We start from the raw sequence: 23810 nt of genomic DNA, 5'->3' as shown, positions 1-23810 counted from the left end.
TTTAATCGGTTTGGTAAAAAAAAAAAGGCATCGCGGAAAACTGCCGTAAGAAGTTGCAGTTACGGACTTCGTCAAACGAGCGTTTCTGGCTTAGATGCCTCTTCGAGGTGCAGCGGGAGATTCTACATTTTCACTCGCTCTATATTTACATTTCAGGGGGGTTTTTTTCTCCCTCGGACTCATTATTTATTATTATTGGTGCCTTAACAGATGGTTCTGCTACAGATCTTGCTTAAATATTTATTTACACAGGGCCTTTCCCTCCCTTCTACCCATCACTTGTAATTGGGGTGGGTTTGGTATTTGGATGGTTGGGGGTTTTCTCTCTCTCTCTCTCCCCCCCCCCCATCACGCACATCATCGTTATAAAGTAATGAGCGTGTAAACAGTTGCTAAGCAGGCTGACTTCTGTATTTATTATTTTTATTAGTATTTATTTATCCGGGGTTTTCCTCGGTCTCCTTGGCCAAATCTAGGAAACGAGGGATTGAAATAAAAATGAGGGTTTTGCATTGGGCGTGCTTCCAAATGTCATCCCCGTTTGAATGATCACATATTTATTTTATTTATGTATTTGGGGAGATTTATAATGGCCGCCTATTCGCCCACGGCGACACAAGGCGGCTCACAAGAATATTACAATTGCAACATTGCCGTCAAAAGCAAGGAGAGGCAGTTCCCAGCTCTTTTGTCACGTTTTTAATTTTGATATTTTTTTCTACCGTTGCCCTGTGCTTCTCTCTCTTGGATTGTGAGCGGATTCAGATTTTGAGGATCCGATGCTGCAGTGTGTTTGCAGAACCTTTACATGGTGGGATGTGTCCTTCTCTCTTCTAATATCGGGGTTTTGATTTGAAAGAATTGTAGTATTTTTTCCCTGTATCCAAACATCCTTGGAAAGGATCTGTGTATATAGGTTTACACACACACAAATACACACACACACACTGACACCGCCAAAGTCCCTAGATGACAGTTGAGAGGCATGGATGTGGTCTCCGAGAACGACTCTTGATGCTGCAGTTTGTTACGGGAAATTGTTAAGAGGTTTTTCTTTGGCTTTTCCATCCAGCAAGTCCCTTCTTAATATATTTTCCACTGTAAATTGAAACAAGATACCTACATTTGTGATTCCGGAGGAAATATGCGGAAAGAAGATTCCTCTGACGTTTCCTATCGCGGTCTAAAGAGACAATCCGTTTGCATCATTCCTCAAATTCTGTTTGAAGTGGAAAATTCAAGTGGGGGACAGACAGCTGTCTGTCAGTGAAGGGGTGCCTGGCAGGATGGTAGCCACGAATACAATAAGAGTCGGGATGCAGAAGCATAAAATCAAAAGTAAATTATTTTACTGAAATAGTAGTAGATGCTTGGAACAAACTTCCAGCAGACGTGGTTGGTAAATCCACAGTCACTGAACTTTAAACATGCCTAGGATAAACATCTATCCATCCTAAGATAAAATACAGGAAACAGTATAAGGGCAGACTAGATGGACCAGGAGGTCTTTTTCTGCCATCAATATTCTATGTTTCTAAAAAAAATATGATTGATTAGAAAACAAGGGACGATGTTAAAGCCTGCTATCCTATTAAGTAGAAAATGGAATTTAAGTAAGGGGGGGTCTCTCTCTCTCTCTTGTTTTTCTCTCTCTCTCCAAGTTATGTCAAGTCCACAGGATGTAATGAATGATTTTAATATTTAGTTGCTTCATTGGCTAGATGAATCAATTAAGCATCTTTTCTGATCTACTAAAAACCTGGCCCCAATTAAATAGGCCACAGAGTTTTCCCAAACATTAATTATGTGGGTGAACCCTTTCTGAAGACGGGGTGAAAGGGCAGCCCACCATTTGGTTACCAAAGGCCAACGTGCTTTTCTGGGTGAAACCCCACGAGTCACCGCGTGGCCGCATTAATAAATAATGGTGGTTTCCCCCCCCCACTCTCCCCCCCATAAAAATATTTGTTGCCGCGACATCAATATCTATCAATATTCTTGATTTTAAACGTCTGCTTCCTACTCTAAGACAGGAAGAGGTTAGAAATAAATCCATTGGCTTTTGTACAATCTTGCTAATATTCTGCCTTTCCTCTTATTTACTTATTGGACAGTTTGCATCCAACTCTTCTAAATATTGCCAGTAGCAGTTTTTATGGCGAGACTCAAAAAAAGAAAGCAAACGTATTTTTGCTGATAATGAAAAGGAAGGGAGACTAGTATAGATCCATTTCAAGCTGTTTCGCTCTCATCAGCTACCCATAGCCCTTACCAGGATTTGAACCTGGGGAGTCTGCCTGTAAGGCAGTAGCTTATCAACCCTGTGTAAGTGTGTGTGTTTTGATTATAGCTGGTAGCATTGGAAACCAGCTTAATGCCTGATTAGCCCGGCCTTTGGGGCATTGGATGATGACAGACAATTGTAGGATTGCGTGGTGTAATATTACAATAGCTTTAACTCTCTCGCCTGTAGGAAACTTGATATTAAAAAGAAAAACAATAACAGAATTGAATAACAGAATTGAATGAGACCTTGGAGGTCTTCTAGTCCAACCCCCTTCTCAGGTTGGAAACTCAGACAAATGGTTATCCAATCTCTGGTAGATAGAGCACCCACAACTTCTTGTAGCAAGTGGTTCCACTAATTGTTCTAACTGTCAGGAAATTCCTCCTTAGTTCTAAATTACTTCTCCCCTTGTTTAGTTTCTGTTGCGTCTTATTTTACCCTCAGATGCTTTGGAGAATAGCTTGACTCCTACTTCTTTGTGGCCACCCCTGAGATATTGGAAGGCTGCTCTCATGTCTCCCCTGGTCCCTCTTTTCATTACACTGGTCGTGCTCTTTCGTACATTTTAGCCTCCATCCCCCTAATCATCCCTCTTGCTCTTCTCTGCCCTCTTTCCAAAAAACATATTTTTTTTAATAACATGATGGCCAAAACTGGATTATTTATTTATTTCTTTTATTTATTTCTTTTATTTATTTTTTTATGCCACGCTTCTCCTTAGACTCAGGGCAGCTTACAACACGTTAGCAATGGCACTTTTTAAACAGAGCCCGCATATTGCTCCCCCCACAATCCGGGTCCTCATTTGACCCACCTCAGAAGTCAACCTTGAGCCGGTGGTGAGATTTGAACTGCTGAGCAGTCAGCTTTAGCGGCCTGCAGTACTGCACTCTACCTGCTGCGCCACCGCGGCCGGTTGAAATCCCCAAGGCTTAAAGTTGTCAAGTTTGGGGTGGGGGAGAGAGCCCTTTGATGTAGACCTTTGTGGGTCCCTAGCCGTCCCACCGAGGTGGGAATCTTTCCTGGAGCAGAACCGTGGTCCCATTGGTCCAAGGCCAAATGCATCGTTGCCTTGAAAGTGGAGGCCGGGGAGGGGTGGCTTTGCATGGGTGAAAAGGCGCATGGAAGGGGGACCGGTGGGCGGGGGAGACAGCAGGTATGCGCCTCTCTCTGCCCATGGCGTCAGCCAGTGTGCGCCGTCTGCGCGAGGCTTCCTGCTTTCCAAAGCTCAGCAGATGCTGCCCTTTTAAAAATTAATAACTTGAACTGTTTCAAGTGTCGGGCGAAGCCGAAGGGGGGGAGAAGGGGGGGAGGTAGCCCTTTAGGAATCTATTAACTGGGGAAGGGGGATGGCTGGGGGCAGTGGGGGGGGGAGATTCTTTAACCCCCCCAGAGCTGGAGGCCTGCCCTACACACACAGAGAGAGAGAGAGAGAGAGAGAGAGCTTTGCCCTTGATGTGACATAGCTGAGCATCGCCTGCCTGCGCTCTGCCATATGGGTAGGGGGGGAGGGGAGGGCGAAAGGTGCAAAGCAGAAGGGAGCACGGAAGCCACCTGGGTGGCCCTGGGCATGCCAAGGCTCCCCTGCCCACCTCCAAGTCCTCTTTCGCTTGTCTGCCACTTTTTTCTCCTTCTCTTTCACCCACTCCCTCCCTCCCTCCCTCTCTCTCTGAAGGTGAATGCATCCAGTGCAGATGCCATCAGTGAAACTTTATTAGAGGTTTTTGGGGGGGGGGGTGTTTGGCAGCAATGCTACCTGTCCATCCGCTATTCCCCCCCCCACCCGTTCGTCTCCCTTTTTCGAAGGTTCGCTTCAACATTTCTGCTACCGGTTCGTCGGAACCTGTTGACACACCGGTTTCTAGATATCGTGACTTGGAGTTCTGGGCATCTCCAGTCAACGGCCATGTTGGCTGGGGATTCTGGGAGTTGTATCACAAATTTTCAGGATTCAATTGTAACTGGGGGGAAAAGCTATCTGGCTGGATTGTGATTCGGACACCTTCGACTCCTGGTGCTTCAAACAGTCCAGTCAGATCCTCTTAACAAATTCCCTGTTTCCCCTTCTGTCTTGGTTGGACTATAGCAGCGGTCCCCAAACTACGGCCCGTGGGCCGCATGCGGCCCACTGAGGCCATTTATCTGGCCCGCCGGTGATTGACAGGAGCACAGGGAAAAGAGAGCAAGAAATAAAGAAAAGGGAAAGAGAGGGAGGGAAATAGAAGTGGAGAGGAATGACGAAGGGAAGGAAGGAAGGAAGGAAGGAGAAATGGAGGGACAGAGGAAGGAAGGACTGTTTTGGGGGAGGTTTTTTTTAATTTTTCTCTTAATATACATTCAAACAATACAGTGTACCATCTAATTTTCCATGAATAAAATGCGGTATTTTGTTAGTACTGTAACTAATATCAATCATCAAAAAAGTTGCAAACGTTTTTTTTCTAATTTTGTCATCTAGTTACATTCATTTTTTAAATTAAATTCCCTCCTTAAGTTCCTTAAAAAAGTAAACGAATTATTTTTCTAACTTATTAACCATTATGCCAAAGTGCTTCCTTCTTTCTATAAGCCAAGAAAACCTTGTATAGCCAATCAGATGTTAACAAAAGAAAATTAAAAACAAAACATAAACATATATGAATTTCAGACTTCTCCCCCTCTAAATAGTACATTCCCATTTTGTTTTTTACTTTAAGATAAGGTATGTGCAGTGTGCATAGTGATTTGTTCATAGGGTTTATTTTTATAGTCCGGCCCTCCAACAGCCCGAGGGACAGTGAACTGGCCCCCTGTGTAAAAAGTTTGGGGACCCCTGGACTATAGAATAGAATAGAACAGAACAGAATAGAATGTAGAAGAAAGGATAAGAATAGAATAGATAGAATAGAATAGAATAGAATATAGAAGGATAGGAATAGAATAGAATATAGAAGAAAGGAAGGAATAGAATAGATAGAATAGAATAGAATATAGAAGAAAGGAATAGAATAGAATAATAGAATTCTTTATTGGCAAAAGTGTGATTGGACACACAAGGAATTTGCCATTGGTGCAGATGCTCTCAGTTTACATAAAAGAAAAGAGACATTTGTCAAGAATGTAAAACTGGTCCAACAAAGGGTGAAGACTGATCTAAAGCCTAGTCTAGAGAAAAGAAGGACTGGAGTGTGTGTGTGACATGATAGAAGCATCCCATTATTTGAGAGGTTGCCACAAAGGAAGAGGGAGTCAACTTATTTCCCAAAGCATCTGAAGGCAGGACACAGGAAAACGGATGGAAACTAATCAAGGAGAGAAGCAACCTGGAATTAAGGAGAAACTTTCTAAACTTGAGTGAGGACAATTAACCAGTGGAACATCTGGCCACCAGAAGTTCTGGGTGCTCCTACACTGGAGGTTTTGAAGAAGAGAGACTGGACAGTCACTTATCCAAAAGGGTAGAGGGTCTCCTTCCTTGAGCAAGGGGTTGGACTAGAAGGTCCCTTCCAGTTCTATTCTGATTCCGATTGAAACCTTCCTCTGTTTCTTGGGGGGGGGGGGGGGGGGTTGGTAACCCCAGGTTACTCCACCTCGTTTCATGTTGCAGATTACGTTTGACAAAAAAAGCGCTTATGCTATAAAACCCAGCATCCCAGATTCAGTGAGTGGTTTGTTAAGAAAAGCTGGTCCCGGTCCCTCTTCATACTTCATGGTTTGAAAGCCTGCTAAAGTCACCACTGAAGATAAGGTGTACAGATCTCCTGAGCTGCAGCTTTTTTGTCTTTTGAGGGTCATTTCCCCCTCTCGGCATCTCAGTGGGTCAATAATAACCTGGAGCTGGACTGAGCAGGCCAAGCAAGGCTGTATTTTGCCCCCAAAAGTCCGTGTAAAAATTCAACCACGGTGACCAAAACTGAATGCCGCCTTCCAGGTGTGGTCATACTGCGGCTTTATAAAAAACGGTACTAATACGCCATATGGTTTTGATGCTGATTGAGGATTGTATCCGCTTTTTGGGGGGTGAGCTGCTGCCCACACGCCCAGCTCATGTTTTAGCAACCATCCGCTAGGACGCCCCAAGGTCCCTCTTGTAGTGACTGCTTTTTGAGCCCTAATCTGTACCTTTGGTTCATATAAGGAGGGGAGAAATGCGGAAGTGCCCTCTGCACCTCCTGGCATAGGAATTCCGGGTCTGGAGATCGCAACCACTCGATGGAGTCAATTGCCTTTTCTCTCGGCCCCAAAGAGGCCAGCTGTTGGCCAACCCACTTCGAAACAGACAGATGTCGAACTGAGAAGAATGGGGGGCGGGCGGGAAGGGGAAGCCATTGCTGGTTTTACTTCTGACCCATGTAACCTCTCCTCTCTTCCTTCGTCCAGGTTTTCCGGAAGCCAGCACTGCGGACACATTCACTGTGCATACCAGTATCGGGAACATTACCACTGCCTTGACCCAGAGTGCAACTACCAGGTAGGAAATATAAAGTCAAACCCAGAGGCTTGGGAGCCCAGCTTTAAAAATTGGAATTGGGGGGGGGAGGTTGAAGACTAAATAATCTAATGCAGGGGTCCCCATTCCCCCCCCCCCCCCGAATCTTGGCCCACTACCGGGCCATATGAACGGCAGGCAGTGTGCACACTTGCGCACTGCTCAATTTGCTGAAAGTCAAGCTGCCTGAGCATGTGTGTGCATGCCCCACCCCCTGCACAGCTTGCATGTCCGCCCTGCCACATACACACACACACACACACAAAAGTCAGGCCACCAAAGCCACAAAGATTGCCGATCTAGTGGCCCTAACATCCATTGCAGAAATTTGTCCATCATAAAAGAATGCCTTACTTGAAATGTTCGGCTTAATCAATTTAGAACTACGTCGCCTTCGGTCTGACTAGGCGTAGTACACAGCTACAGCGTCCTACCTGTCAGGGACTACTTCAGCTTCAACCCCAACAATACACGAGCACACAATAGATACAAACTTAACATAAACCAGTCCAGACTCGACCGCAGAAAATACGACTTTGGCAACAGAGTGGTCAATACCTGGAATGCATTACCCAGCTCTGTGGTTTCTTCCCCAAACCGCCAAAACTTTAACCTTAGACTGTCTACAGTCGACCTCACCCCATTCCTAAGAGCTCTGTAAGGGGCATGCATAAGCGCACCATTGTGCCTATGTCTCTGTCTTACTGTCCTCCCTTTATTCGTATTCATGTCCAGTACTCATAGAAACAGAGAAACATAGACGATTGACAGCAAAAAAAGACCTCATGTTCCATCTAGTCTGCCCCCTATGTTTCTATGTTTCTAAAGTAAAGTAAAGAATAAAATAATATAAAATATAAAAATAAAATAAACTGCTCAAAAAATAAAGGGAACACTCAAATGACACACCCTAGATCTGAATTATTATTATTGTTGTTGTTGTTGTTGTTATTATTATTATTATTATTTATTAGACTTGTATCCCGCCCTTCTCCGAAGACTCGGGGCGGCTCACAGAATACAGTACAAAAACAATGTGTATACAAATTTAATTAAACTAAGGTCCCATTACATTTTAAAAGCAGTCAATAACTCAATCACATCCACACATAACATTTACCAATGGCTAGAGAAGGGGGGCATGGTGTAACTGCCCCATGCCTGGCGACATAGGTGGGTCTTAAGGCTCTTGCGAAAAGTGAGGAGGGTGGGGGCAGTGCGAATCTCCAGGGGGAGCTGATTCCAGAGGGCTGAGGCCACCACAGAGAAGGCTCTTCCCCTAGGTCCTGCCAGATGACATTGAAGGTGAAATATCCTTCACGAAATGAATGAATGAAATATCCTCATTAAATACTTTTTTCTGTACCAAGTTGAATGTGCTGACAACAAAATGAAATTGATTGTCAATCAGTGTTGTTTCCTAAGTGGACAGTTTGATTTCACAAAAGTTTGACTTATTGTGTTGTTTAAGTGTTCCCTTTATTTTTTTGAGCAGTATAAAATAAAACAAAGGTTTCCCAAGGCTGCTAGTGCACCCTTTTCCTGGGGGAAGTGGTCAAAGGAGGGTGGAGTTTTGCCCCCACTCCCCGAGGACTTTTGTCTGTGGGAAAACTCTTTGGGAGAGATGGGATTAGTCAGAGGTGACCAGTTCCCTTTGGATGCGCTGAGCCTTTTAAAACTGCCCAGGGCAAGCGAGGTTTCTCACCAACCGGCCCAGCCATTTCAGCGCACTCCTGCCCTCCATGATCTCCACATTGTGGGGGGCTTTCTTTGCCTGCTAATGCAGGGAAGGTCCTTGGCAGTAACACAGAGCCAGGAGGATCTAAAACGGGGAGGTTAATTCGAGAGGGAGAGAAGGAAGGAAGGAAGGAAGGAAGGAAGGAAGGAAGGAAGGAAGGAAGGAAGGAAGGAAGGAAAAAGTCCATCCGAACTGCTCTGCAAGGCTCCTTTGCCTGGGTCAGGGGCTCCTCGTAGAAAAACCAGCTTGTCGGGACCCTTCCAGATATTCTTCTATGGACTCCTGGCACGGAATTGTCCCACAGTGCCTACCAATGCTGCGTTGTCAGCCTTTCTTTCCTTCTCCCCCCAAAAGAAACGAAAGAAAAGGCAGGTGGGCTTAAACCTCTCGCCCTAATGGAGACGGATGGGGATTCCGCCAGCTAAGCGATGATGATGATGATGATGATGATCCTTCCTTCCTTTTGGCCTCTCCTCCCAAGGGGCTGATGTTAATCCCGTTGGGTCAAAGCTGCTTTGAGTAGCCCCTGGGGGCAGACTGCCCCAGGTGACCTTCGGTAGCCGCCAGCCGGGGTCGAAGGAAGGTGGACGGAGAAGCAGGATGTGGAGGAAGGGACCAGAAGTTGGAACAAGCCAGGCCTGGAGAGCCGCCAGGACACACACTCGTCAAGCCGGCTCCGATTGTCACATGCTGCATTTGTTTACCCTCCGTTCAGGGCTTTGACTCGTCCAGCGAGAGTTTATTTATTTTTTTGTGGTCAGCCTCCTTAGGCTGCTTGTGGCATGACCCACGCGGGATTCCCAGGAATAGTTGCCGCAGATTTCTCCAGGGTCAGAGGCACACCCTCCCCATGGCAGCAGAGGGGGGGGGCTGGTCTTATCCCTCCCCCTTCCCCAGCCTATGAGTTTCTGTGGACATCCCAGCCACGGGTGGGGAAGGAGGTCTGTCTCCAAAGCCCCTGAGAGGCAAGAGGAGAAAGAGGAGATGGAAACTAAGCACGGGGAGAATCAAAACCGCTCCGGGAAGGACTTACAACAGTGGTCCTCAACCTTTCAAATGCCATGATAACCCCTTAATGTAGTTCCTGTGTTGTGGTGACCCTCCAACCATAAGTCTAGCACCAACTGAGGTTGTTGTTGTTGTTATCATCATCATCATCATCATCTGCAGATGTGGCCATAGCATTCCAGGCTCCTCCGTGTATAACCCAAAGTCCAGTCAAGATGTAGGTTTATTTCTCCCTTTGAAGAGAAAAGGGTTGGAGGCAGCTTCTCCTCTGGATTTTGAAGGACCTCCACCTCCATCCCAGCAGCTGAACTCACCCAGGGGGGTCTCTCTCATGTTTGATCAGTGGTCAGTTTTGGGGGGGATCTGGCCTTGAAGGGGTGCCCCCACCCAAACACCCCAATCTCCCCATTCCTGCACCATCGCAGTCCTTTTAACCAGGCCTGGCCTTTTGCTTCCAGAAGAGAATGAAGGCAACTGAATTCACTTGCGCCTTTGTAAGTTAAATCCGTACCTGAAAGGACCCAAGATGTAGGTTTGCTCCCCCGACTGTGCCACCAAACTGGATACAAACCATCCAGGTTTACAAACACCACACGCACGTTTTCTGGCTGATCTTGGCTTCTAAGCAGGTTCTGTGAACTCAGCCCTGGCTGTGGCAAAGGTTTCTTTTCAGCAAACCTCCGAAATGCATCCCGGTCTTCAATATGTCCCCCTTCCGTGTTGTCTCTCCGCTGTGAGAGAGAGACACCATACTACCGTTCTGGTGAACCTACGGCACGTCTGCCGGAAGTGGCACGCAGATCCATCTCTCCAGGCACACGAGCTGTCGCCCGTTTGCTCCTCTGGGTTCCAGGTTGCTGCCCAGCTGGGTTTCATGTGCACCAGAGTGCCGGAAACTTGAAGAGTGGTCCCGATGCGCACGCCGTGAAGGTGATCTTCTGGTTTCCACCGCTGGTCTTCACGCATGCCAGAAACCGGGAGGCCAGGAGGTGTGCCAGAAACCGGAAGATCATCTTCCTGGTGTGCACATATGCACCGGGCGGCCATTCCTCCGTTTTCTGGAACATGCATGCACACTCCTGTTTCTGCGCTCGGCGCCCACACTGCCTTCCTGGGTAGCTGGAATGGCCGCAACCGTCCATCTCTGGGATGCTTCCTCCCTCCCCCTTCTCACCTTCCGCTTCTCCCTCCCTCCCCCCTCCTCAGAGGTTCACCAGTAAGCAGGACGTCATCCGGCATTACAACATGCACAAGAAGCGGGACAACTCCCTCCAGCACGGCTTCATGCGCTTCAGCCCGCTGGACGACTGCAGCGTCTACTACCACGGCTGCCACCTCAATGGGAAGAGCACGCATTACCATTGCATGCAGGTAAGCGCCCAGCCCACACCCCTTGGCCAGCCTGGGAGAGCCAAGGATCGGGTGCGCCAAACAGTTCATCCCCCGCTGCAACCGAGCCTTATTGGTAGAATAATCCCAGCGGCTGGTTAGCTTCCACAGAGTCAGCCTTCTCCAGATCCTCTCAATGTTGTCTGGTGGGACTTAGGGGAAGGGCCTTTTCTGTGGCGGCCCCCGCCCTATGGAATCAGCTCTCTCCAGAAATCCGCACTGCCCCCACCCTCCCCAAGAGTTTAAAAACTGATCTTTGCTGGCATGCTTGGGGCCATTAACTCCATCATGAATAAATGTATAGGTTTGATTGATTGAATGTGAGTGATTGGTGTTTATATGGGGGTTTTAGTATGTTTTAATCTTAGATTTCTCTATGGTATGTATTCACTTTTGTTGTGAGCCGCCTGAGTCTGAAGAATAGGGCAGCATAGAAATCTACGAAATAAAATAATCCCCCAAGAGTCCCCCTTTTCTGCAGGCCGGCTTCGTGGAATGGGTTGTGTTTTTCCAGAAGGGATAAAACGGGTGGGGTTTTCCTTTGAATCCCCCCCCCCAGGAATGGCACTCTAGCGGGAGGCCTCCTTCTCAACTCAGAGCTTACTCTCTGTTGAGCGGTGACCTTGCGGCGCATGGCCCCGGCTGCTCTTTCTTTCCGGGTTGCTCCTTCTGTGGCTGGATGCTGAGCCCATCAAAAATTAAAGAGCAGCCCGGTTTCAAACGCCACCTTCAGAGGGAAGCAACAGCTTCTCCGTTAGGCAGGAAGCCTTTGATGGCAAAGTTTGGTTCGGCTCAGCCCAGAGCCGAGAATTTGAAATCCTTTCCGATGCCTTCTGAGCTGGCGGCTATTTTGTTATTGTTCCCGGCGAGTTAAGCAACTGGAATAGATGTTGCCGGCCATGCAAAGGCTCCTTGGAATTAAAGCTGTTGGGACTGAAGTGAGTTTGGGGTTTGAATCTGGGCCTAGGCTGCTCTATCAGCGTCCACTCCAACACTCTAGAAAGAGTGCAGAGAAGAACAAATAACCCGTGGATTAGCTTGCCTCCAGAATAGCATAGCATAGAATAGAATAGAATTCTTTATTGGCCAGGTGTGACTGGACACACAAGGAATTTGTCTTTGGTGCAGATGCTCTCAGTGTACATAAAAGAAAAGATACATTTGTCAAGGTACAAAGCTTAATGATTGTCATAGGGGGTCGAATAAGCCATCAGGAAACAATCAATGTTAATAAAAATTTTAAGGATACAAGCAACAAGTTGCAGTCCTAAAGTCATAAGTGGGAGGAAATGGGCGATAGGAATGATGGGAAAAAAATAGTACTAATAGTAGTGCAGACTTAGTAAAAAGTTTGATAGTGTTGAGGGAATTATTTGTTTAGCAGAGTGATGGCATTCAGGAGAAAAACTGTCCTTGTGTCTAGTTGTCTTGGTGTGCAGTGCTCTGTAGTGACATTTTGAGGGTAGGAGTTGAAACAATTTGTGTCCAAGGTGCGAGGGGTCTGTAAATATTTTCATGACTCTCTTTTTGACTTGTGCAGTCTACAGGTCCTCAAGGAAAGTTTTTAAGCAGATGTTGGATAACCACCTGCCTGAAGCTGTTTTTAGGCTTTCCTGCCTAAGCAGAGGGTTGGACTAGAAGACCTCCAAGGCCCCTTCCAACTCTGTTTTTCTAAATCTCTCAAATAGCAGCATTTGCCCCCTACAAGCCTCCCTTTTTTATGTCCATAATTGGCCTGGACAAAAACGCAGTTAGTTGTTTATACCAATGGGACATTTTTCATGCTTTACCACAATGAAGCCCTATTGCAAATTATTGGGTTGGTGGATTGGTTTATTTTTAATTTTTTAAATTTTCTTCTTTTAACGCCACTCCGAGTCTGTCTTTTTTCAAGGTGTCAGTGGAGGGGAGGGGCAGAGAGGCCCCTGTTAGATTGGAAGTAGCTGCAGAATAGCTCCCTCCCCACCCATCCACCCCACACTTGCTTTTCTCTCTTGACCCAAGGTGAACGTGTGTGTGTGTGTGTGTTTTGGTTTGCTTCAACTTTGAGATGGTACAGGCGTTGGCACCCGAGTCTCAGCATGAGGTAGAGAAAGGCAGGGACTTTGTCTCTCTCTCTCTCTCTCAGCGGGCACACTGGCCTTGTCAGATTCCCCTGGAATTTTACTCAATATGGCAAGTTTGCCCCAAGCTGGAGAGAGAGAGAGAGAGAGAGAGAGAGAGAGGTCTTGCATTCTTTCTTCTCTTCTGGGCAGCCTTAAAACAAAGCCGGTCATGAGCCAGGTCCTTCTGCTAGGCAAGGCCCCCATCCCCAATAAGAGAGAGGGTGACCAGACCACCTCTACTCTTGTCTTTTCCACGTGAATTCCCATCTCTCTCCCTCTCCCTCTTTTCGTCTCTCTTTTTTTCTGTCTCTTCCTCCCTCCTTTCCTCCTTTCATCTTTTTCTCTCTCTCCCTCTCCAGCCCTCCCTCCCACTCTTTATTTCTCTCTTTCTCCCTCTCTCTCCTCCTCCCTTAGTCTTTCTCTCCCTCTCCCTGTCTCTTTATTTCTCTCTCCGTCCTTCCCTCCCTTTCTTTTTCTCCCAACCCCCTACTCAAGGTCCCTCCCCCTTCTGTCACCAATCCTTTGGTCCCCTCTCTTCTGCTTTCTTTGCTTCTCCCCTTATTTCTTTTTCTCCCCCTGGAAAGAAGTGAAAAGTCAGAGTTATAGTAATGCTACTGCACTCAGAAAACCTGGTTTTATTTTTAAAAACAAAACAAAACACAACTCTCAGCTTGCTGACTAGTTGCCACGATTCCCCTCCCTTCCTCAGGTGGGCTGCAACAAGGTGTACACCAGCACCTCTGATGTGATGACCCACGAAAACTTCCACAAGAAGAACACACAGCTGATCAACGATGGCTTCCAGCGCTTCCGGGCCACGGAAGACTGCGGCACGGTGGACTGCCAGTTCTACGGGCAGAAGACCACCCACTTCCACTGCAGGTGGGCACGGGGGCAAGAGGAAAAAAAGGTTCTCACTGGGTAGGTGGGCATCCCTTCCTTCCATACAGTTTTTATCCGCGCGAGGGCTTTGCAAGCCATAAGTTAGGACCAAGGCAAGAAGGCATTTGACAGGGTTGACAAGGCCTTGGCTTCCCTTTGGCTGCATTGGGTAAAGGGTATTGATGGTGATCCGTCTAAGTAATCAGCGGCCCACAACATTTGGGGCACCAGGGATCCCTTCCGTGGAGGGAGGCCTTTTTGCAGACCAGAGGAGGTATAGATTCATGTGCTGCCTGCATCAGGGCTTCCCTTGTTTGTGTGGCCCAGTTTCTGGCATGCTGCGGCCCAATGCTGGTCTATGGGTCTAGGCCAAGTTCTTAGGAAGTCTGGTGGCCGAATATGCTTTGTCTTTGGATGAGAGTCCAGGCCTTTTGGAATCCTTGGCTCTGATGTGTCGTGCAGCTCTCGGAGCCCCAGAAATGTGCCCATGCATTAATGCTGGGAGTTGGAGCCCACAGGTCTTAGAAATGGGACCAAAGAAATAAAGTCCAGATCTTCCTAACAAATATTGCAAGATGGCCGTGTGTGGATTGCCCCCTTGTCTGCAAAGAGGCTTGTGTAACTGACTTCCTGCCTTGCTGGCAGGTCTCAAGTCAACCTATCGCACCAAGTTCTCCAAACGTTCTGACTTTGCGGGCCAGTGGAACGCCGGGGAGAGGGAACGATTCCGCGTGAGTGATGGGCAAGTCTGCAAACGCACATCCCCATTTGCGCGAGCGGCGAGCAATCACGCCGGCCGCTCACCCAAATGGAGTGTGCACATACATGCCTGCCCACTGCTTGGACAAGGGGCATGCACAAGGGCAGTACACAGATGCACACTTGCTGCTTCAGAGAGCCCAGTTCTGAACAGCTTACAGCCTGGTAGTGGACCGCAGCAGAGGAGTTGAGACCCAGTTCTAGCGAATTTCTGTCTGAAATCCTCCCGAGCTGAGACACCAAGGCAGGACACACTCTAACTCCGAGAGATCGGCCAATTCAGGGGGACTTCACCATCCCATGGGGCGCAAGGCAAGTGAAAGGGCTCTTCCTGGGGCTGACCCATCCTTTTTCTCTCTCGCAGGCGGCCCGGTTGCACCTTCACCTTCAAGAACAAGTGCGACATCGAGAAGCACAAGAGCTACCACATCAAGGACGACGCCTACGCCAAGGACGGCTTCAAGAAGTTCTACAAGTACGAGGAGTGCAAGTACGAGGGCTGCGTCTACAGCAAGGCCACCAACCACTTCCACTGCATCCGGCCTGGCTGTGGCTTCACCTTCACCTCCACCAGCCAGATGACCTCGCACAAGCGCAAACATGAGCGCCGGCACATCCGCAGCTCGGGCATGCTGGGTTTGCCCGCCTCGCTGATGGGCGCCAAGGAGAACGAGCAGGAGGAGTCCAGCAATGACGACCTGATAGACTTCTCCGCCATGAGCTCCAAGAACTCCAGCCTGAGTGCCTCTCCCACCAGTCAGCAGTCTTCCATCTCCCTGATTGTGCCAGGCACCCCCTCCACCTCAGCCGCCGAACTGGCCATCTCACAAGCCGCCAGTAAATCCGCCGGCAATATGCCCGCAGCTTCGAAAATCCCTGCTTTGCTCTCTCAAGCTCTCCCAAGCAATATCCCTTTGGCCCTCGCCCTACCCAACGCGGCGCTTCCAGGAACGGCAGGCTCTTACTTCCCCATCCTCCCCGGCCGGGTCTCGGCCCAACTGCCCACCAGCTCCAGCAGCTTGCTTGCCGCTGGTACGCCGATTACCAATCCGGCATCTTCAACCGGTTCCCCTTCGCCGGCTCTCTCAGTTTCTGGCGAGGGAGCTGCCACCGCTTCACCCACTCCAGCGGCCTCCATCATGGAGAAGATCTCGGCCAGCAAAGGGTTGATTTCGCCCATGATGGCTCGGTTAGCGGCAGCAGCTCTGAAGTCCTCCGTGTCAATGGAGGCAGGTGAGTGTGTCCCCCTCCCCCAGGGGAAATTCCTGGCATGCCATCTTATATGGAGAAAAGGAGGGACCCCCTGCCATTAATCTGAGATCTGAAAATCCACATTTGGGGGCCAGGTCACAAGTAGCCTTTCCGCTGCACTGGAATCGGGATCTCTCTCCTCCTCCTTCCCCCCCCCCCCCCCCCCCGTCTTTTCAGCTTGGACCAAGTTTCCTCCCACAGGAGGAAAAAATAGCCATTTTCCCAGGAAGTTCTTTATTCTTCACATTATTATTATTATTATTTTGAATAAAACCCAAGGAGATCTTCCTTAACAAGGCGAGCGGTCATTGATGGATCTCCCCCCCCCCCTTTTATTTCTTTATTTCTTTAGTTATTTATTCATTTTAATAAAAAGCCACTTGCTGTCGGTGGAGCACTTCCCCATCAGCCGAAATGCCTCTGGGCAAATTAATATTTTAGTCAGCGTAGTGGCAAGAAGCTCAGCAGACACATTCCCCTCAGCAACTTTTCCCTGTCGTGGTCTCCATCCTTCCTCCGCACGCCAGAGTCCTTCTCCTTGTGGAAGGGGTCTCGGCCTCCTTTCGGAGCCCCCTTTGCCTTTTGCCGAACAAGAGTGGGCGGTTTGGGAAGAGGGAGGAAGGCCGAGGAAGCTCCGGTGGTGGTGGGGTGCTTGGTCAAGACCCCACGTTTGGGGCTGACGGGGGGGAGGGTCAGGCGGGTTTTGGAACCAATGGGATTGGGTGTCATTTTCGATCGAGCTGACATGGCAGACGTTCCTTCTGGGCATGCTCAGTGGAGAGACCGGTGCCAGTCACCAAGGCAACGATGCCGACTGGGGAACGGGGAAGGGGGCTTGACTAGCGGTCCCGAGCTGCCACATTGCCTCAACATTAACGGCATCTTTAATAAACGTTTAAGAGGCAGCCTCACAAATGAGTTATGACAGCTTGCACGGAGCATCAGATCTGCCCCCCCTCGCTCCTTCCGTCCGTCCTCCTTTAAAGAGCCCACAGCCTGGACAACTTTGACATAATTTTTGCAATAATTATCACTTGAAGATTTTCCACACCGGGGTGGACGTCGGAGCCCATCACGTCAGCCCGGCAATAAATGCTGACCAGCCAACCCGGCCTCTCTCTCTCACTCTCTCTTCCCCACACGGCCTTGGTGGAGGGTGGCGGAGGTGGGGGAGGAAGGGTTGTTTTCTCTGCGTGCGTGTGTGATTTTAAACCCATGCATTATTTCTTTTACCGGCTGAGCTTTATTGTGGGTTGATTTCCAGGAGTTTATTGAGTGACACGTTGTCGGTCTTTCTCTCTCTCACCCAACTTATCCACTTTCACGCATGCAGGAAACGGGCAGCCCGTAATGCCCGGACGGTTCAACCCAACACAGATGAAGTCCGAAGTGGCTGAGAATCCCGGATCAGGACCCACCATGGCCCAGAATCCCTCGCAGGAGCACAGCCTGGACCTTAGAATGAAAGAACCTGGGTAAGAAAGACCGGGCCTCCAGAACGGAGGAGAATGACACTGTTTGAGGACATCTCCCCATGCCCCCCCCCCAAAATCCCCTTTGGGCCAGCCCAGATGGGCTCAAAACACTAGGAGAACACCAGTTGCCTCCCCTTTGGGCTGCAGAAGAAAAAGGTGTTTGGAGGTCTGGGTGAGCGGAGATACCACCTGCTCCAAGGAAACTAAGCTTTTTGGTGGCTCTGGTGTGTCTTGGGCCTCCCAGCCAGAGTTGACCATCGTGACTGAGCTATAAGCCAGCCTTCCCAGCCAGCCTCCTTCTCCATCTTCTCAGCCGTTAGCTCCCTCTCCTAACACAGTGGAGAGGAGAAGGCTCCTATCTGGGATGATGTTTAGAAAGGGGAGCAGTGGTGGGATTCAATTTTTTTTTAAACTACCAATTCTGTAGGCATGGATTGATGGGTGTGGTGTGGCTTGGTGGGTGTGGGTGTGTACATTACCTCCCGATCAGCTGGGACTCAGGAGTCAGAGAATAGATGGGGGCGGAGCCAGTCAGAGGTGGTAGTTACTGGTTCTCTGAACTACTCAAAATTCCCACTACTGGTTCTCCGGACTGCTCAAAATTTTCCCCTACCAGCTCTCCAAACTACTCAACATTTCCGCTACCAGTTCTCCGGATTACTCAAAATTCCTGCTACTGGTTCTCAGAATTCAAAATTTCCACTACCAGTTCTCCAGAACTGGTTGGAAACCTGCTGAATCCCACCCCTGAAGGTCAGGGTGCTTTCTGGTGGGCTATCCAGTAGGTCTCCCTCATTCCCTGGGAGAAAGGAAAGGCGGGATCCCCGGAGGAAGAAGGAAGCCTCGGAGAACTCCCTGACCTCCTCCGGGTGGGAGTGGGGGGACTGAGCCTTGTTGAGTGAGGGTGACCTGGCCAGGAGAAGGGTAGCCTTCCTCGCCTCTTCCTCCTCGTCCTTCGTGCGCATCAGGTGGGAAGGCGTGGACAGGGGTTGCCAATTTGAAAGGAGAATTAATTGCAGCTCCCATTGCACATCTTAACTAAACCCTGTTGGTTTGTGTGTTCCAGCAATGAATCAAATGGCCACACAGTCTCGGCAAATTCATCTCTTTTATCCTCGCTTATGAATAAGGTAAGAGCCATCCATCAAGGGCTTTTCATTCCCCCCACCAAGAGAAATTAAACCCGCTGTGGCCAGAGGTGGGAGGGGGGGAGATGCGTTTGTTTTTTAATGTTTTGCCTCTAATAAGATGAGTTTGTACCATTTAAATTTTGAGACCATTTTTCATCGGGTATAATTTCAGAGCCACAGCTTACGAATTAATTTAATGAACTGGCTGAAGAAATATATCGCAGCCCCTGACACCCTCTCTCTCTCTCTCTCCCTCTCTTTCGCGCTCTCTCTCCCCCCCACCCCATGGAAGGAGGAGGACTCAGAATGGGTCGTGTTGATTTTTAATTTCAGAGCCAGCCACTTCTCGGTTTTTTCCTTTATGAGTGCCCTGTAATTTACCTTTAAAAGTTTCAAAGGGGCGGAGGAATTCTTTCTTTCTCCCCTTCGTTTATTTTTCCCGGAATGGGAAAAAAAGGAGGAGAAAAAAGCCACCAAAATGTGGACTTCTGGCAGACTTCTCTTGAAAGTATTTTGCTTAAAAAAGAAAAAAAGCACGGCTCCTTTTATGAAGATCATTATTTAAATTATGCATCCCTCTGTGATGGTTTTTTTCTCCTGCCCCCCCCCCCCTTCTGTAAATGTTAAATACAATTTTGGCTAGAGTGTTTGTCTTGCCTTACATAGCTTTATCCTCAAAGCCAAAGTTGGGGTTTTCTTCTAAAGCTTTGCTCTGAATCTGCCATCCAGGCAGGGCTGGGAAAGTTCCCAGAATGAATATGTGACTTTGCTTGGAGCTGCATCCATTCTCCCCAGGCTTTTGAGGGGTCTCTCTCTCTATCTAGCATTAACCACCTTACCCAAAGTGATAGCAATAGCCCTTAGACGTATATACCACTTCACAGTGATTTTTTACAGCCCTCTGTAAGCGGTTTACAGAGTCGGCCTTTTACCCCCAAAATCTGGGTCCTCATTTGACCGACCTCAGAAGGATGGAAGTCTGAGTTGACCTCGAGACGGTCAGAATGGAACTGCTGGCAGTTGGCAGAGTTAGCCTGCAATGCGGCATTCTGACCACTGCGCCACCAGGGCTCATGATAGCAATGGCGCCTTGTCCTTCTATCAAAGGAGCTTCCTCTGGCTCCAGGGAGAGAGAGAGAGGAGAGAAATGGCCCAACCCACAAGGAAGGGGATTCATTCAGACCAGGCCAAGCTTGCTTCGAGCTGCCTCGGGGAGAGTGTAATTGATGATTGGGGTTAAGACTCTGGGCTTGCCTGCTGGAAAGTTGGCAGCCCAGGTTTTGAGACCCAAGCACCACACGACAGGCTGAGTTCCTGTCCTCACCTCAGCTTCTGCCAAAGTAGCAGTTTGAAAGCTTGCAAGCACAAGTAGACTATTATTATTATTTATTATTATTAATTCGATTTATATGCCACCCTTCTCCAGAGACTCGAGCGGTAGACAGGTACTATTTCACTAGGAAGATAAACAAGGCTCCATGACATCATTGTGGCCACATGACCGCAGAAATGTCTTCGGACAGGGCTGGCTAAGTGGCCTTGAGACGGAGATGAGCACTGATACCACCACTATATTCGGCAACAACTAGTGGAGTAAAATCGACAAGAATTCCTTTCATTGACTTAGTCCAGGAGTCCTCAAATCTCAAGCTTTTTGTCCTAGAGAACCACTCCAGAAGTTCTGGGTTTTTTTCTCCTAATGCAAAGTTCCTTTTTTCTGCCCACAGATGTCTCAGAACAACCCAAACTTGGGCAACCTCCTCGGCTTGAAGGGGGAGACCGATGGCGGGCACCTGGCAGGAGGTGTGGGAGATGCCACCCAGTATCTGGGCAAGACAGTGAAGGCTCTCGTTCAGGAGAAGCTTGCCGAGCCTTGGAAGATGTATCTGCGCAGGTGAGGGCAAGAAGAGGTTACCTGGGTCAAAGGAAAAGTTGGCATGGCCCCACCAAAGGCCTGGGGGCCAGCCTGCAAGGAGCCTTCCCTGCCCCTTTGCGGCTGCTGAAGGCGATTCTTGTGTTGGGCACCAAAGCAGCATGGAGGGCACAGTGCCAGGGCCTTGGTTAGATTCCAGTACTTCAAGCACCGTCACTTCCCAGGACTCAAGTTATTCTGCCCGTTAATGGAATTTAAGCTTGCCTTAGCTTCTATAAAGACATCTGCAATTAAATAAAAGCTCAATGCACGTAAAGCAGGCATTTGCGTAAAAGTGAAAGTCAAATCTACCAGTTCTCTGCATTGGAAAATCCAGAGCTTGCCTGAAATGAGTCAGAGGGGGTTTGTCCGGCACTCTAAAACCAGAGTTTTGATGTCAAGAAGCATCGTTGAGTCCATCTCGTATTGTTTCCCTGGAGGCAGGGAACCCTATACAATACAGACTAATGGTTGTCCCAACTCTTCTTAAGTTTGCTGACTTCTTGTGGGGTCATTCCGTTTGATTCGGGTCAGTCAGCCTTCAGAACAAGCTAGCTCCGCAGAAGGAGAAGTTAGAAAGGATACCAACCCACCATTGTTCATACCTGAACCTCTTTAGGACAGGGGTCTCCAACCTTGGTGACTTTTAAGACTTGTGGATTTCAACTCCCAGAGTTCTGTGAAATGAAGTCCACAAGTCTTAAAAGTCGCCATGGTTGGAGACCCCTGTTTTAGGAAACACCCGAGTTAAGAAGCACCAGCTAGGGAATCGCAATAACTTACATTTCCTTTCCCCTCCTGGGTCTTTTCTGTCTTTGAATGTGAAAGAGCTTTTCTAAAAAGCTCTTGAGGGGCTGTGAAGTTGGGTGCGACTTCTGATAGACTTACAAAGAACTGATGAAGAAATAAAGGGAGGCTAGTATAGATCTATTTCAAGCTACTTAGCTCTCATCAGCTAGCCATACCCTTCTAGGATTCGAACTTGGGCTGCTTGCCTTGTTAGGTAGCAGGAAGCAGTATGCTCCTTCAAATATTTGGATATACCAGCTGACTCAACATATATGTATGTATGTATGTACGTACGTACGTATGTATGTAACATATTTTTGCTGATAATGAAAAGGGAGACCATAGATCTAATTCAAGCTATTTAGCTCTCATCAGCTAGCCTTACCCTTACTGGGATTTGAACCTGGGGACATACACACACACACACACACACACACACGAGAGATGGTGTTGCATTCTTTCCCATGAAAAAGGACACCTTCATCTTGTGTTTTTCAGTATGCAAATGTATTTAAATTCAGCCAATTCAAAGCCAAGCAGTTAATTAAAAGATTGACCCTCCTAGGAAATAGCCCGGCGTTTCCCTTGCCCGGCAGGCCCCCCCTCCCCCTTCGTCCCGCCGTTATCTGCCCAATCGGTCGGGCCATTATGCTTCAGCCCAAGGAAGGGGCGTCCTTGTCTCCCCTCCCCGTTCAAAGCTCGGCCAGGAATGAAGATTTCCTGCCGCTTGCAGGATGAGGCTGGGGGGATTGGAAACTGACTTTCAAATTGGGAGGTGGGAGGTGTGGCTTCGCGGGCTGGACGGGCGGTGTGTGTGTGTGTGTGTGTTTGCCTGCCCGTGGAGTGCAGGGTGCAGGGCAACACAGAGCAGATGACCGTGAAGTTACAGGCTTCCCGTCTTCCTCCAGGTTTGGCACCAAGGATTTCTGCGATGCCCAGTGTGACTTCCTGCACAAGGTACATTTCCACTGTGTGGTGGAAGAGTGTGGCGCTCTCTTCAGCACCGTGGATGGAGCGGTGAAGCACGCCAAGTAAGTCCCAGACATCGCTTCCCTCACGGCTGGTGTGTGTGTGTGTATTTGTGTGTGCACTGTATAAATCAGGCTGAGAGAAGGAAGAATAGAGAGGGCAGAGATGGTTTCTGTGTCGGTTTAAGAAAATGTACACAGCCGCCCATTCACTCTCAGTGAGCCTGGGCCGCTTACGGAATTCAAAACTCAATACACGCAACCAGTAAACAGACACAGAAGCATCTCTTCCCCCCCCCCCTCCACCAGGCCCCCAATTCTGCCACGTGGGAGGCATGGGTGCTGGCCTGCCTGGACGCAGAAAGACCACGTGGCACATCTCCTTCCTCGTCAGCACAAGGCTGAAAGGGCCGACCACCTCCGCTTCAGTCCCATCTCCTGACAAACTTCAGCGATCTCTTGGCCTCGGTCCTCACGTCCGTGAAATGGGGACACGAGCGCCAGCCGAAGCACAGTGGCTTCCACTCATCATGGATACAGGCAAAACACCCTAGACAGAACACGGCGGTATTCGCTCAGCTTCCTGGATTGAGGACACACAATGAAGATAGATCCACAGCGGGTCGTGCGATTGAGGGAGTCGGGTGGAAAACACCTGTGGATCTGTCTTGGGTTTTGTCACACTGGCTTCCTGTGGTCTGTGTGAACTGCCTTTCCTCATTGGAATACTTAACAGGCGTGTGTGTGTGTGTGTGTGTGTGTGTGTGTGTAGATCCTTCAGTGTAGGGTTTTCAACTTTGAAAAAGGCCCAGGAATGAAGAGCAGCATTTGTGATAAAACCCAGGCTTTATCCGCAGCATCTGCCCTTCCCGAAGAGCCACCCTGGACAATTGGATCGCCCACATTTTGCCCACATTCAGAGATGCTTATAAATAAGACTTTTGCCCCTTAAGTGAGAAGTGGAGGTGAGGGTCCCTCAGATGAGTGTCACCCTGAATGTCATAATGACATTTTTAAAAACATTTTTTGGGAAGCTGCCCAAAATTAGGAATTTACCAGAAGCCACCACCAACAGGCCCTTCCATGAGCCCTTCCACAAAGGGCTCTTCCATGAGCAAGGGGTCACAAAGCGATTCCTAAACTGGATGACTGAATGAGCTGCTCTAGCTGTCAGCGTCTATGGTTGATGGGTCTCTCTCTCTCTCTCTCTCTCCTTACCCCTCTTTGTAGTTTCCACTTCCGAACAGAGGGAGGCGCCGCAAAGGGAACCTCGGAACACGCCTTCCCAACTCTGGCAGAGGGCAAGACCTCCATCCCCCCTTCTTCTCCATCCGCCGCCTCCGCCATTCTGGGCACCACCTCAGCCGCAGAAGGGCCCACCACGTGTCCGGCTAGCGTGCCGTCCGCTCCCACGCTCCTGGCCTGGAAACAGCTGGCTTCCACCATGTCTCAGCTGCCCGTCTCGGGGCCCGGGCTGCCCACCTCCCCGATGGCCACCACTTCCCTGGAGAACGCCAAGCCTCAGGTCAAGCCGGGCTTCCTCCAGTTCCAAGAGAAGTGAGTGGCTCTTTTGGACGGGCAATGTGGAGTCCAGGGGGAGGGAGGGGGCAAGGCCGGTCTTCGGTCACAAGGAGGCCCCCAACTGGCTA

General features: G+C 49.0%; 1 protein-coding gene across 1 annotated transcript in view; it reads left to right on the top strand.

Moving 5' to 3' along the window:
- Window positions 1-23810, top strand: part of CASZ1 (castor zinc finger 1) — a 121312-nt gene that overhangs the window by 87704 nt on the left and 9798 nt on the right. Inside the window, exons 5-13 of the mRNA XM_070759712.1 lie at window positions 6647-6737; window positions 10708-10872; window positions 13705-13877; window positions 15001-15869; window positions 17221-17362; window positions 18429-18492; window positions 20220-20386; window positions 22102-22224; window positions 23392-23718. Of these exons, the coding sequence (XP_070615813.1) occupies window positions 6647-6737; window positions 10708-10872; window positions 13705-13877; window positions 15001-15869; window positions 17221-17362; window positions 18429-18492; window positions 20220-20386; window positions 22102-22224; window positions 23392-23718 (2121 nt within the window). The remainder of the gene's footprint in view (window positions 1-6646; window positions 6738-10707; window positions 10873-13704; window positions 13878-15000; window positions 15870-17220; window positions 17363-18428; window positions 18493-20219; window positions 20387-22101; window positions 22225-23391; window positions 23719-23810) is intronic.

The sequence above is a fragment of the Erythrolamprus reginae genome, chromosome 8 (assembly GCF_031021105.1).
Source record: "Erythrolamprus reginae isolate rEryReg1 chromosome 8, rEryReg1.hap1, whole genome shotgun sequence".
Lineage (NCBI taxonomy): Eukaryota > Metazoa > Chordata > Lepidosauria > Squamata > Dipsadidae > Erythrolamprus > Erythrolamprus reginae.
Note: the sequence above shows the minus strand (reverse complement) of the source record. Positions and strands in the feature narration are given on the sequence as shown.